The following is a 15,556-nucleotide window of genomic DNA, read 5'->3' on the forward strand; positions in this document are numbered from 1 at the left end:
ATTATTAATGGAGAATATATATTACTTGTTAAACAACATTATTATTTTACCAATTTTTTATGGGTAAATCTTTAAAGTGACTGTAAACGATCACCTTGAAAAACAACCCATTCAGTTTAAAATAGAAATGAAAGGCAAAACATTTGTGAATAGATATATACGGTATATAAAAAAAAACATTATAAATGCCCCCCCCCCTTTTTTTTCTATAAGTGATCACATTCCCTCTGTTCTCAGCTGCGTAAGAGCTTGGGGGAGGAGAAGCAGCAGCACACTGAGCTTCCCAGTGAATGGCTGTGCAGCGGGGGCATGTCAGGACAAGTCTGCTCATTGGAGGTTTGGTTCACACCTACAGGCTCGAGCAAGCATGGGGCACATTCTCGTGTGTCTTGCGTATAGCAGCCCATTCATTTCCATGGGCTGCCCTGTGTGTGAGAAACCCAGAAAAGAAGCTCCTTACTGTTCCAAAAATGCTCTGCACTGAACTGCATGATTTTTGCACATTTGCAGATGTCTGGAGGTGCCATTAATAAATAATGGCATTGCCATGTGTGTCAGGACAGCGCACAATTTTGTGCACACTCCCGATGAGCATAGATGGGAATCTAGCCTTAGTAAGACATTAACCTTTTCAAATTTGAGTCAGGTAAAAGGAAATCAAATGCTTTTGTTTTTTTTTTAACAGAATCTAGGGGTTCTTCTCCAGATTTTGTGAAAGGCAACTCAAGTTAAAGTGATTGTAAAGTCTAATTTTGTTTAAATCTAAAAATAACAAACATGTTATACTCACCTCCTCTGTGCAGTGGATTTGCACAGAGCAGCCCAGATCCTCCTCTTCTCGGGCCCCTGCCTCCTGTTTGGTGCCCCCACAGCAAACTGCGAGTCACAGCTCCCCGTGTTCATTCAGACACAGAGCTGCAGCCTGGCCCCGCCCCCTTTTCTATTCTCATTGGCTGAATTTGATTGACAGCAGCAGGAGCCAATGGCGCCGCGCTGCTGTCTTAGCCAATGAGGAGGGGAGTCCCGGACGGCCGAGACATTCCTAAAACATCGCTGGAGCTAGAGGAACCTCAGGCAAGTGTTAGGGGAGGCTGGGGGGGGGGGGGGGGGGGATAGGGCTTCTGCACACTGAATTTTTTTATCTTCATGCATACTTTACAACCACTTGCCGACCGCTGCACGCCGATATGTCGGCACAATGGCAGCGGTGGGCAAATGGCCGTACCTGTACGTCCCCTTTAACTGGCGGGGTTAGCGGGCAACCACCGCATACAGTGTGACCATGGGAACGGCAGACTCGATGTCCGCTGATCTCCCAGCAATCGTGTCACGGAGCCGCAGAACAGGGAGATGCCTATGTAAACAAGGCATTTCCCCGTTCTGCCTATTGACATGACAGAGATCACCGCTCCCCGACATCGGGAGCATTGATCGCTGTGATGCGAGTTGTAGCCCACCCCCCCCCCCCCCAGTTTGAATCACTTCCTAGGACACACTTAACCCCTTCCCTGCCAGTGTCATTTACACAGTAATCAGTGCATTTTTATAGCACTGATCGCTGTATAAATGACAATGGTCCCAAAAGTGGTGTAGTGGATAGCACTTTCGCCTAGCAGTAAGAAGGGTCGCTGGTTCGAATCCCAACCACGACACTACCTGCCTGGAGTTTGCATGTTCTCCCTGTGCCTGCGTGGGTTTCCTCTGGGTACTCCGGTTTGCACACTCCAAAGACATGCTGGTAGGGAATGTGAGTTAGGGACCTTAGATTGTGGGCTCCTTGAGGGTAGGGACTAATGTGAATGTACAATGTATATGTAAAGCGCTGCGTAAATTGACGGCGCTATATAAGTGCCTGAAATAAATAAATAAAATAAAAATGTGTCAAAAGTGTCTGATATGTCCGCCATAATGTCACAGTCACGATAAAAAAAAAAAAAAAAAAAAAAATCGCAGATCGCTGCCATTACTACTAAAATAAATGAATAAAAATGCCATAAAACTATCCCCTATTTTGTAGACACTATAACTTTTGCACAAACCATCAATCAATATTTGCTTATTGTGATTTCTTTTTTTACCAAAAATATGTAGAAGAATACATATCGGCCTAAACTGAGGAAAAAAATGTTTTTTTATATATTTTTTGAGGATATTTATTATAGCAAAAAGAAAATATTGCGTTTTTTTTTTTCAAAATTGTCGCTCTTTTTCTGTTTATAGCGCAAAAAATAAAGACCGCAGAGGTGATCAAATACCACTAAAGGAAAGCTCTATTTGTGGGGGGAAAAAAGGACGTCAATTTTGTTTGGGTGCAACGTCGCACGACCGCGCAATTGGCAGTTAAAGCGACGCAGTGCCGAATCGCAAAAAGTGCTCTGGTCAGGAAGGGGGTAAAATCTTCCGGAGCTGAAGTGGTTAACAAGTGAAAGCAATCAGTGAACACATTTAGGGATTTCTCTCCTGCATCACAAGCAGGGGTTCTCAGATCACCAGCAGTGATTATGAACTGATCCAGCCTACAGCAATGCCAAGATGAAACCTTGAACGATTTAGAATGTACGCAGGCGGTTTCCTTGCGTCCATCCCAAGAATTTACAATGTTGAATTTTTATTTGTAAAAAAATAGAGATGGCATACGAATAATGAAATAATCATTTAAAACCAAATACATACTTGTAGATACTAAAAACAAAAAAGATAAAATGGACTGTGAAGTTGCTTTGGGATTATGTGATCAGTTCAGATGTAAGTTGTTGTTCTTTAACCCTAACACAGGGCCCGAAGCTTCAGAGCTATGATCTTGACCAGAGAGAGAGAGAGGACGCAGCAAGCGTTGTTACTCTACGGGGTAGCGGAGATGCAGAGCCCGTGCTTCGTATGGTAATTAAAATTGGTAAGGCAGCGCGTTTCCATTCTGCATTAATTTGCATATTTTCAACCACCTGTTTCGGGGACTGCAGAGCAAGCTAATTAACATACAGCTCTGATTAATTCTGCCAGTCATTCGGAGATAATTACAGTGCAGGAGTGTAAACACTCCGCTCCGGAGATAGTGCCTGTTTGCCAACATCCCTCTTGGGGGAGAGAAAAGTTTTGCCATGGCAACCAAAAGACAATTTTCAAGCTTCTTTCACTCCAAATGGAAGGTCACTGTAGCAGTACAATGCCTGCTGGCCCCCACCATTCTCTACCTTGCTTTCAGCAAATGCTGGGTGAGGGGGGGCAACACATATTCCATTGTGGCTGGTGAAAGGAATAGTTAAAGGTTTCGGGAAAAAAAAAAAAACTCACGTGAACCAGTTGCCCCCCTTTTTATGCACAAAAGACCCTAATATACAGAGGATACTTAATGGATTTTTAATGCAGGGGTACATTATCTGAGATACATACATTGGACTAATTGCTGACACACTGACCTGTTTCTCCAGGTCCTATCTAGGTAAGTGATGCATAATGTGAATAGGTCTGCCCATAGACCTAGGAGGGTGGCTGGCAGCACAAAAGATCCTTCCAATCATTTTCTGGCACATGCAAGGCTTGAGCGATTTATGAACAGAAACACTCTGCTTGGCCAAACATTCCTCTTCATGCCAGCGGACATACGAAGAAGAAGAAGATTAGCAGTACTGTCAATGGGGCTGCTGTTAGAGATCACGGGGCCCAGTACAGCCTACCTGACCCGCTCTCCATCATGAAGCTATCCCCCGGACCTTGCAGCAGCCGGCGGGAGGAAGAGGAGAAGAAGCCCTCCACTGCTGGAGGAGCACATAGGGCAGCAGGGGGTAGAAGGTTAACTACAGGATTGGTGCAGAAGGGGGCATTTACTATAACAGGTCCCCTGTAGTTCCCCCTGCAGCAACTGAAAGTTGGTGAGAGGGAGAGGAGATGAAGCCGGTAGCGCTTTGAGGAAGGGGGGGGGGGGGTGGTGCATACAGGGGGATCCGGGCAGCAGGGCAAATCTGATCATGGACAGGAAGGGGTGATCATTCACGGAAAGGGGGGGGGGAAATTACAGGAACCAATTTCCTGTATGTCTTTCCCTGCAACAGCTTAAGGCCGGTGGGAGGGAGAGGAGGAGAAGCCAGCTTTCAGCTGCTGCAGGAACAGCCATACAGGGGATCGGATTTTGTAATTTTCCCCAGCAGCACTGGTCATCAGGACGGCTGGTGATATGCCCTTATCAGCGACCCTGACTGCCAAGGCCGCTGATCCAAGGGGACAGAAAAAGCAATCCATGCAAGTTTTCATACCTGCCTGTTCGGGTGATTTTCTAACTGGGAATGTTGTTTTTTCCGTTTGGGAAAAATTGAAATATATATATATATATATATATATATATATATATATATATATATATATATATATATATATATATATATATATATATATATATATATATATATAAAACCTGTTTAATATGTCTGAGATTCCATTCAAATCATAGATCTAGATGAAATTTGAAGGCTTTAGTTGACTTGATGGCAAGAATGTTCTGTTTAAATTATTCTTCTATGAATGTTTGAATGAAAGCCTAATGCCCTGTGCACACGACTGGTTTTGCTGTCAGAATAAACTCTGAAGGTTTTTACGACGGAGTTCCGCTCAAGCTGTCTTGCATACACACGGTCACACCAAATTCCGACCGTTCAGAACGCGGTGATGTACAACACGTACGACAGGGCTAGAAAACGGAAATTCAATAGCCAGTAGCCAATAGCTTCTGTCTCGTACTTGCTTCAGAGCATGCGTCGTTTTTGGTACGTTGGAACAGCATACAGACGATCGGTTTTCCCCATCGGACTCTTTCTGTCGGAAAATCCGCTCACCTGTACGCGGCATAAGGCTCGGTTCACACTGCTGCAGCCCCAAAGTCATGCGACTCGCTTGCAACTTTTGTGATTTAACATTGCAGTCTATGGCACTCAAGTCCTACCAAAGTCACTGTAAATTGGTCCAGGAACCTTTTTTTTGTCGCTGTGATTCGAGCCGCATTGATTAAGATGGAACCCTTTAAAATTAATGTGACTTGTCATATGCCTTCTTTGAGTCGCAGCAGTGTGAATGGGGCTTAACCGTGTATGGCCAGTTCCATCTCAGAGGGAGCAATGGCAACTGGTCAGGATTTTGAAGCTTAGGAGAGATGTACGAGTTGTTTTTTTTAAGAATCATTTACCTAGGTGTATGCAGCATCGGTCCAACATGGGTCTCACAGCAGAGAGCTGCTGACTGTCAGTCACTGTCTCTCTGCTCCCCTCTCTGGAGTTCTAGGGGCGGAGTGGCTGCCTCAAGCTCTCACTGGCTCGCTGAGGAGCTGAGCTGGGTGCCGGTCCAGGCATGTGGGCAGATCCTGACTCCATTGTCGCCATCTTGCCCGAGCCTGAACCGGCTCTGTGACTTCAGCCCGCTGACTGCTGAAAACGGGTCACAGGAGTGCAGAGCGAACTGCACTCCTGTGATCCACAAGAGAAGTACAGCCAAACTAGCTTTGGCTGTACTTCTACTTTAACCCAATAATGGAGGGTTTCTTCATGGAGGGTGTTCGGTCAACAGAATCTACTGTTATTGTAGAGAGAGATTGCGATATAATCTGAATGAAAATGTTCAGACTGATTAAATATGTCACATCTGTAAACTAAACAAAAAATTGCAATGCTTAGGTATGAACTGTTTTACTTGTCAAAGGAGCTAAAATTCTGTTTAGCAAGTCTTGTGATCAAAGCACACCAAGCCAGATGGCACAGCCACACCGGTCCATGCACATTGCTTTGTGGCTAAGCAATAGTCCAGAACCTGGCCCAGTCTGGGATTGGACAATAACAAAATGTGCAGCAAAATGATGAAGCCATTCTTTTACACTCTACTCCTGTCAGGAAGTGTCTTTTGTTAAAAAAAACAATGCTATAAAATGCACTAGATTCTGACAAGTGACATCAAAAACGGACATACTTCCAGCTGTCAAGCATGTCCAAGCATTCTTCCAGCTGTCAAGCAAGTCCAAGCAAACTTCCAGCTGTCAAAAATGTCCGATTATACTTGCAGATGTCCAGAACAAGTGAGCATGCCTAAAGAGGTCAAGAATCTCCGAACATACTTCAAGATGTCAAGGAAACCTTCTATGTGTCCAGGCAGCTCCTGAACCTAGGTGCTCTCTCTAAAGATTTGCACTCTAAGGCAGAACTTCTGCCCACCACACTGGCATCTCACAATTCAATCCAGATACCACAGTATCGAAAAGAAAGGCGATAGCACTGCAGAACAGAGATCTGGAGACCAGAGTCAGAGTGGGATCTGGAGCTCAATGTAAAAGTGTAGTCAAAATATAAACATTCAAATATTTACATATTCTTAACATCCAACTTAGCTTTACAATAAACCCTCACTGACCTCTGTAGTCATAGCCACTTTGGAGCAATCCATTCTCAAATTACACAATAGAAGCAGAAAAGTCAGCCAAATCCTCCTCATTCTGCTTTCCCCTCTTCCTGTGCATCTGCTTTGTGTTTAGAGATTGGAAAAATGGCAGTCTGTCAAGTCACTGCTGGGATAGTGGAGCTGAGCTACAGACAGAAAGTGACAGTAAAATTGAGAAGCTCTAGCTGTGAATATGATGAATTTCTCCACAGTGCCTGCAGCTATATACAGTTAATGAAAGCTTGTTTTGAAATGTATTTACTAGTTGTTAAGAACATGTCAAATTGTATTGTCCATACTCTGGCTATGGTTATGTGCTTAGTCCATTCAGGGTAAAGTAACAAGTAGACTTGACAGCCTGACTCTCCGCATTAGATAAATGCCCTTTCCACACTCTACGTGCGACTCCCTCCCCTTATTAGCAGCCAATTACCAAGTGGTGTCACATGGAGGACACCAGTTGGTGGCTATTCCCAGGCACACATATTTTAAATATATTTCCAGCTTTATTTTCATGTTCATACGACTGACTGGGATCCCCTGTGCAAAATATTTGCAGTATACAAGGAGAGAGTGAAAAAAAAACACTATTAAGAGCCCTGATTGCACTTCGCACCCTACAAGAGCGCCCTTTCCTACAACGATGGGAACGAGATTTGAACACAACTTCTTCTCCAAAACAAAGAATCTTACTCTTTGCCCACAAGACCTCTCTTGCCAGCAGATACCAGGAAGGGTGATGCAAACTCCTCACACGTTGGTACCAGGCACCAGTGGTGTTACACCATATGTTCCCCCAAGTTTCAAGCTCCTGTTGGAGGTGTCTGGAATCTGAGGGGACCTGGCTTCACCGACTCCTGCCTGCCCTTTGGACTATTGGTGTAAACCTCTGCTGGTGACACCAAGCCAGAGCCCTATCCTTCCAGTAAGCCCACCTCAGTACATCCCCTCAACCAGCACTTACGCTACAAGCCTGATTTTCAACTTTAAGCTGAAATGTGGCATAAACTTAATGTAAATAGACTTCAGGTAAATCACAATGACTAGACTGAACAAGGTTCTCATGAATTTAAAACCCTAACGACTTTTATGTGTTTATTCGGAGTAGCTCTTAACAATGGGCAGGGAAGACACTGAAGCGCCGCACAAATGATGGCACAATAATTATATTGCCAAGAGATCAGAGGAGATGTGCGAGCTATGCAGGCTCCTCTTCTCTGAGCTGCCAGCGTTTGAAATATTGCCATAATGGTTCATTACAGCCTCGCTACTGCGGACGGCACACAAAAGCAGTAGGCTTCAGCAGAAAGTAGGACCTTTGGGGACGCCCGCCCAAACTTGCCGGCTTAAATCCAACTTCAGCTCGACAAATCTCTAATAGGATGCTATTGTGCTTCGGCGAGCGAGGAAGGCTACTCCTTCATTTTAGTCTCAATTGAATCTCTTACATTATATCAATTTGTGGACTTGATGCATACAGTGGAAATATAAGCCACTCCCCCTAGACGAGATACAGAAGAGCCCTAACGAGGCCAGCACAGACTAACACGAGGCACTGTGCAAGATTAAAGAGAACCTGTTAGACCCCTTTCACACTGAGGCTTTTTTTCAGGCGCTAAAGGGCTAAAAATAGCGCCTGAAACACACCTCCCCCCCCTGCAACCCCAGTGTGAGAGCCCGAGTGCTTTCACACTGGGGAGGTGCGCTTGCAGGACGTTAGAAAAAGTCCTGCAAGCAGCATCTTTCGGGCGGTGGGGGGAGTAGTGTATACACCGTTCCTCCACCACCCCTGCCACTGAAATCAATGGCCAGCGCTTCGTCAGCGGCGCTTTTAACACTTCATTCGGCCGCTAGCAGGGGTTAAAAGCACAAACAGCGGCACTTTACTGCTAACACCCCCCCCCCCCCCCCCGCCACCCCAGTGTGAAAGGGGTCTTAGGGTAAAAAATATGGAAGCTGCCGTTCTCAGCTTGTGCTCCTGTACCCTGTTAAAGTGACCACAGCACTGATACAGGCACCAAGAAAAGCCAGTATGACTTATACATAAATCTGCAAATTTATGCAACAAAAACCTCTACAAATTGCTGAAGCAGTTTAGATTTCTTTTTGCCGACTAGCAGATAAGTGTGCTGGGGTACTTTTTATATTGCACTGTTCTGTGAACTGCCCTGTCCATGTGCACCCTCACCTATGCTAGGTATAAATTAAAGAGGAACTGCAGTCTGCTCCCATAATTTAAAATAAAAACATCTTTGCCGTTCTGAAGCTTCCCTCCAACCACTTTGCATATTATTTTATATATAATGTGATTCTGCACTTGCCAAATATGCTGCAGAAATCTCCCTCCACTAAGTCTGGCTGCAGCCATTTTAACTGTGGGCAGCTGAAGCTGCTGCCTGTTCACTTCCTGGATTTACGCAGACACACACCTCCAGCTCTGAGGCTTTTATTGGCCCTCTTCTGACTCACACCCCCCCCCCCCCCCCGCAAACTCTCACGAGAGTTAGATAAAGAGCTGTGCATGATAAGCCTAGGCTAATGACCAGACAAGAAACAGGAAGTGGGCTGTATAAGGGATTTACTGGAAAAAAAAATGTCTTACTATCCAAAGTTAAAACAAGAAGGGGAGAAGATTTAATAGATGGAAAGTTGAAAAAAATGACTGAAGGTCCACTTTAATCTAAATGGTTGCCATTTCTATTTTGTTTAGATTTTTGCATATAGACGCCAGAGGTCTTCAGCTGCCATATGAAGCTTCTGGGGTATCCCCGCACCTTTACACTGGAAGGGGCTACCTCTATGGCTCTCGATCTATTTAATCTATATACAGTACTATGCAAAAGTTTTATACAGGTGTGAAAAAAAGCTGTAAAATGAAGAATCTTTTCAGAAATAAAGGTGTTAGTTTTTTATTTTTTTATCAATTAACAAAATGGAAATTAAATGAACAGAAGATAAATCCAAATCAAATCAATATTTGGTGTGACCATCCTTTGCCTTCAAAACAGCATGAATTCTTCTAGGAACACTTACACACAGTTTGTGAAGGAACTTGGCAGGTAGGTTGTTTCAAACATCTTGGATAACTAACCACAGATCTTCTGTAGATGTCGGCTGCCTCCAATCCTTCTGTCTATTCATGTAATCCCAGACAGACTCCATGATGTTAAGATCAGGGCTCTGTGGGGGCCTAGCCATCATTTCCAAGACTCCTTGTTCTTTACGCTGAAGTCAACTGATCCAACTGATACAGGTTTTGGGACATTTGAGCGGTACAATTTTCATTGTTTTGGGCTACAAAGTAGGTTATCAACTACAAGTCTATTTGGTCAGAGTTTACACAGAGCTGGGGTTCCTTCCCTCTGACCCAATAAGGCAGTATTTGAGCCCAGCAACTGACTGCTCAGGCATAGAATGTCCAAGTAGAGGAAAACCTAGTGGTAATAGTTTGAGGGAGGTCCTTTTCTGTTCCAGTGTGGCTGTGCCCCAGAGCACAAAGCCAGCTCCATAAATAATTGGTTTGGCGAGTCTGGTCTGAAGGAACTTGAGTGGCCTACACAGAGCCCTGACCTCAACCCTACTGAACTCATTTGGGGAGAATTTGGAAGCTGATTGTTAAGCGAGCTCTTCTCATCCATCATCAGTACCTGACCTCAACCATAATCTTTTGGCTGAATGGGCAAAAATGCCTACAGAAACACTTCAAAAGGAAATCAAGTCTGTTTTAGCAACAAAAAGGATGAGAGATGGGAAGTCAACTTCATATCAGCCCAACAAGCTTATATAGGTGTAATGGTTAAAGGGGAACTTCACTCTTTCAATCAACATGGACTATTTTTAATCCTTACGCTGCTAACATTAGTATATAGTAGAGCTGCTCGATTAATTGTTAAAGAATCGAGATTGCGATTCTACCCCCCTTGCGATCTTAACACAGCATTTTCCTGATTCAGTGCAGAGAGTTCAGCTGTCAGCTGCCACTGACAGCTGACAGCTGTCAAAAAAAAAAAAAAAAGAAGTTTGTCACAACATCACTTAGGCGGAGATAAAGAGAAACATTGTAACACTTAGACCCCTTTCACACTGGCAGTGCTCGGCCGTTAGCACAGTTGCGGTGCTTTTTGGCTGCTAGCGGGACGCTTTTTACCCCAAAATAAAAAAAATGATAAAAAGTCCACATTTTCAGGCGCTTTCATTGCAATGAGCAGGATGTTTTGGGAGCGCTATTTACATCGCTCCCAAACATGCTGCTTGCAGGTCTTTTCGTAACGTCCCACAAGCGCACCACCCCCAGTGTGAAAAGACACACTGCAATGAATGGGAGGTGCTTTTCAGGGGCCATTTCTAGCGCTAAAGCGCCCGAGAACCGCCTCAGGTTTGAAAGTAGCCTTAAGCCTCGTACACACGATCGGATTGTTGGCCAACAAAACCGTGGAATTTTGTCCGAAGGGCGTTGGCCCAAACTTGTCTTGCATACACACGGCCACACAATTGTTGGCCAACAAATACGAATGTAGTGACGTACTACGTTGTTTTTCAGCTCTTTAGCGCCATTCTTTGGGCTCCTTCTGCTAATTTCGTGTTAGAAGTTTGGCGAGTGTTGAGTCACACTTTTCACTTCGCGTTTTTCAGTTCGTTTCTGAACGGCCGTTCATCAACCAGCCATGTTACAGGATCGGAGGAGATAACGTGTTATTTATTATTGGCCTTGGAGTTATTTGCTTTGACATTTTTTTGGTTGAATGATTTGATTTGGTATATTTTCTTTATTTTTGGATGCATAGAATGCACTTTTTGGTTAAGTTCTATTGGCAGATATCATGTCTAATTTTATTTGTTTTCTTTTTTTAATGCACAATAAAATAATTGTGTAGAATAATACTTGGCTGTGTGTTTTACTTCAAATGACAGTTTGGGAGTAGGCAGTTACATTTAAAAAAAATACAATGTAGAATTAACAAGGGACACCAACATAGTTGTATCTTTGTTCTTAAAAACTACGGAAAAATGGTGTTGTGGTAACTTGACCAAAAAAAAAAAAAAAGCATAATATTATTCTTAATATCACTAGAAAAAAAAGCCTTTAAAAATTTGTTTGCAATAACTCCATCAGTATCACCAGCAAAGCAGCTTCATTATTATCCCATTAAAGAAGAAGAGAATTGTGCGCTGCATTTGGAGATTTCATAATTTGCCGCGTCACCAATGTTAATTCTCCATTACGAACGCTAGTTTACAAGACTGACGGATTCTGGCGAAAATCCGACAACAGACATTTGTCCGAGGAAAATTTATAAACCTGCCATCCAACATTTGTCCGTGGAAAGTTGGCCAACAATTGTCTGATGGAGCGTACACACGGTCGGATTTTCCGCCAACAGCCTGTCATCACACATTTCCCATCGAAAAATCCAATAGTGTGTATGAGGCTTTAGATTAAAGGAATGAAATTCCGTCTGTAAGTGAGGTCAGTTTAACCACTTAAAGACTAAACCTTTTTCTGTTGCTTACAAGTTAAAATCAGTATTTATTTATTTTTGCTAGAAAATTACTACTTAGAACCCTCAAACATTGTATATATATATATTTTTTTTTTTTAGCAGATACCCTAGAGCAGTGATGGTGAACCTTGGCACCCCAGATGTTTTGGAACTACATTTCCCATGATGCTCATGCACTCTGCAGTGTAGTTGATCATCATGGGAAATGTAGTTCCAAAACATCTGGAGTTCCAAGGTTCTCCATCACTGCCCTAGAGAATAAAATGGCGGTTGTTGCAATATTTTATGCCACACTGTATTTACGAAGCGGTCTTTTAAACGCAATTTTTATGGAAAAAAATACACTTTAATGAATTAATAAAAAACGAAACCGCAAAGTTAGCCTAATTTTTTTGTATAATGTGATAGATGATGTTACGCCACAAGAATCGTGATCTTTATTCCCAGCAAAAAAATCATGATTCTCATTTTGGCCAGAATCGTGCAGCTCTAGTATATAGATAGGAAATGATATCATATTCACATGTTTTAAACTTTATTTTACATTTCTTCAGTTACTTCTTGGTTTCCATGCTAAGGCACAGGATTACATACATTAGTGTGATGGTCAGTGGGAAGAATTCCACCCTTACAGATAGCTAAAAAGATCAATGGCTTAAGAGGGAACTTATCTGAGAGCAGAAATTCCTCATTGCTCAAGGAATCCCTAACAACCTCCGGAGGAACCCAGCTTTAAAGTCTATCTATGGTGAAAATGTACAATCCTATAATAATTTCCGCATTGCATTCCAATCATTTCTAGCCTACACCTATTAATCTGAACAATCTTGATGTATGTAAACGTACTCTGTGAAGATCGCCACACATTTACCTCCAGAACGTCTGTGATACGTAGTCACTATGCCTTGTGATGACAGGAATAGTATCAGGTGGCGGCGTCAGTACAGGAATCACCATGTAAGAATACAGTGATCACCTCATTGACTGCATGCGCTGATCCAGTGGAGATTTTCCAACAAGCCCGTTCATGAAAAGTTGATCGATAAATCAAGTGCTCTTGAACAGGAACCACCATACATGGATTGAAATGTCAACGTTTCGAATTGTCTGGCCAGCGTATGGCAAGCTGTATTTTTCAAACATACTTGAAGGCTCCATTCACACCACGGCGGTCCGCTTTGCGGGCAGAATCGCCGCGATACTGCCCACGATTTGGAAACGCCGCAATTCGCACGGCGCCCTTGCGATTGCCGCTACTTTGAAAGGCACCAAATCGCAGTGCAAACAGAATCGCAGGACGCCCAAAAAAAAAAACGGTTCTCGTACTTCTTTTGGCCGTCGGGCATCTCGCGATTTGCGGAATTTCCTGAATTGGAAACGCCATGGTGTGAATGGAGCCTAAACCATATCTCTTGCCTCAACTACTGCAACTCCCTCCCTGTTGGCCTAGCTTTACACAAATCTTTCCCCCTTCAGTTGGCCATGAACACTGCTGCCACCACCACCTGTCCACCACCCCTCTGCCCATTACTGGCTTTGGCTCAACCAACAAATGAAATGTAAAATATTAACAACATACAAAGCTGTCCACAACTCTGCCCCCAGCTACATCACCAATCGTGTCTCCAAATATCAACCAAATTGTTCCTCCCAAGACCTCCTGCTCTCTAGCATGCTCGTCATCTCCTCCCATGATTGACTGCAGTTCTCCAGAGCCCCTCCTTTCCTCTAGAACTCCCTACCCCAATCTGTCTGATCATCTCCAACTTTGAACGATGACTGGAAACTCATCTCTTCAGGGAGGCCTATCCCGTCTCCATCTAACAAATAAACTTTTACATCTCCATCAGCTCATCCCCCACAGTTATACCTTTTGTATCACTTACCTGGTTATAGATTGTAAGCTCTCAGGAGCAGGGCCCTCCTAACACTCTTGCCTTGAATAGTAATGTTACTGTTCTATCTTCTATGATATTATACAATTTGTTGGCGCTATATAAATCCTGTATAATAATAATAGTTTGGCTAGAGTTGAGTTCTGAGTATCTTACAATAGTGGAGCACAACAGCAAGTCCTCACCGGTGTAGTATTCATATCCAAAGCTGATAAAACAAGCTAAAAAAGGTGGGAGGTGACACAGGAAGCAGAAAAGCTGCAGGTTCTGAATAGTGATGAAACCCTCTGGCAATGCTGTTGGAATCACAAGAGTGGCTGAACAGAATAACAAAAGGTTTCCAAAGCAATAACAGATCACAGAGATGCATTTCAAACATGCATTTGACTGCAGAGCTGCTTTGCAAGAAATGTGAGGGAAGGAAATATGTTTACCCGATTTCACCAGCCATTTTCAAACCTGAACTGGAGGAGTGACAGGTGGAAGCGGGTTGGTTGCTGCAGGCAACACCGACATTTCTTTTTTTTTTTAGCTTTTCCAATTGAGCCCTATTTGTTTTGTTTTTTTAACAGCTGCTTGCTTTTAGCAGCCTGCAATGGAAGAGTGTAGAAGAGTCAGAATAGAGGCAGCATAGCATGCAGTGTGTTTGGTTCTTACCTGTACATTTAAGGACTGTGCAGCGGCCTGTAAACTTGTTCCAGCAAGCTGGACCTATGATACAGGGCAAACACAGCACGTGAATCTGGTACCAGCAGACAGTTATAACCTACATGCCATTACAGAACAGTCATTCAAGCAGAACTTTAGGCAAACCACATCATTGATATACCTCCTGTCAGAACTGCTGAGGTCTATTGTTTCTGTTCACCCAAACTTGTGATCTGGGAAACCCTGCCAGAATACACAACCCGACCATGAACCCCATCCGCCCCCCTTCCCCCCCCCCCCCACCGACATTGCAGCAGCACAGCTTGATCATTAGTTTTGTCATGAACTCATGAAGCAAGTCATCACACTTTGCTGTCTCCTATTGTCAGCATGTTCATGGCAGCATGTTCATGGCAGCATCAGCTAGATTGGCTCCTAGTGCTGCTCCTCCCTCGCCCAGTCCAAAAACCTACTGTACTGGGCCTGATATCAAGACTAGCTATATTCAGAGAAGGTCTAATGAATGCATTATCTTGAGGTTTCAAAATAGTTCCCCCCACCCCCCCCAATAACTTTCAAGGGTATGAATTTCTGTACACTTCTAGAAAATCTATCAATTCACTAATAAAGAGGTTGTAAACCCTATTAAAAAAAAAAAAAAAACTGTAAGACAAAAGGCACAATGAGCTAGTATGCATCACATACTAGCTCATTACAAAATACTTACCTTAGAGCGAAGCTCTTAGCAGGGCCCGCACACCGCTGACGTTTTCCCTGGAGTTTCTTCCGGATCCACGGGATCCAGCGCTGTGACTGACTGAAGCCTTGATGACGTCACTCCTGCGTAAGAGCAGGAGCCGCCGGTCACGGCACAGGGCCCTGAAGAAACGGTATGGGCGGCCGTTTCTTTAGGGCGCATGTGCCGATGACGTCGGTGTATATAGTAAATATCACCTAAACGGTGCAAGTTTAGGAGATATTTACAGTACCTATAGGTAAGCCTCATCACCTGTAGGTAATTAAAAAAGGAAGACTTTACTTCCTCCGTAAAAGAGAAGTAGTTTTTTTTTTTTTGTTTTGTTTTGTTTTTTCTTTTCAGAT

General features: G+C 43.6%; 1 protein-coding gene across 13 annotated transcripts in view; it reads right to left on the minus strand.

Annotated features, from left to right (window-relative positions):
- Positions 1-15,556, minus strand: part of POU2F1 (POU class 2 homeobox 1) — a 142,210-nt gene that overhangs the window by 61,823 nt on the left and 64,831 nt on the right. For 9 of the 13 annotated variants that reach the window (XM_073617356.1, XM_073617360.1, XM_073617355.1 and 6 more), the window contains exon 4: positions 14,465-14,518. The exons of the other annotated variants lie outside the window; for them this stretch is intronic. In XM_073617356.1, coding sequence (XP_073473457.1) covers positions 14,465-14,518 — 54 coding nt within the window. The remainder of the gene's footprint in view (positions 1-14,464; positions 14,519-15,556) is intronic. 13 annotated transcript variants of the gene reach the window in all.

Source organism: Aquarana catesbeiana, linkage group LG02 (assembly GCF_042186555.1).
Source record: "Aquarana catesbeiana isolate 2022-GZ linkage group LG02, ASM4218655v1, whole genome shotgun sequence".
Lineage (NCBI taxonomy): Eukaryota > Metazoa > Chordata > Amphibia > Anura > Ranidae > Aquarana > Aquarana catesbeiana.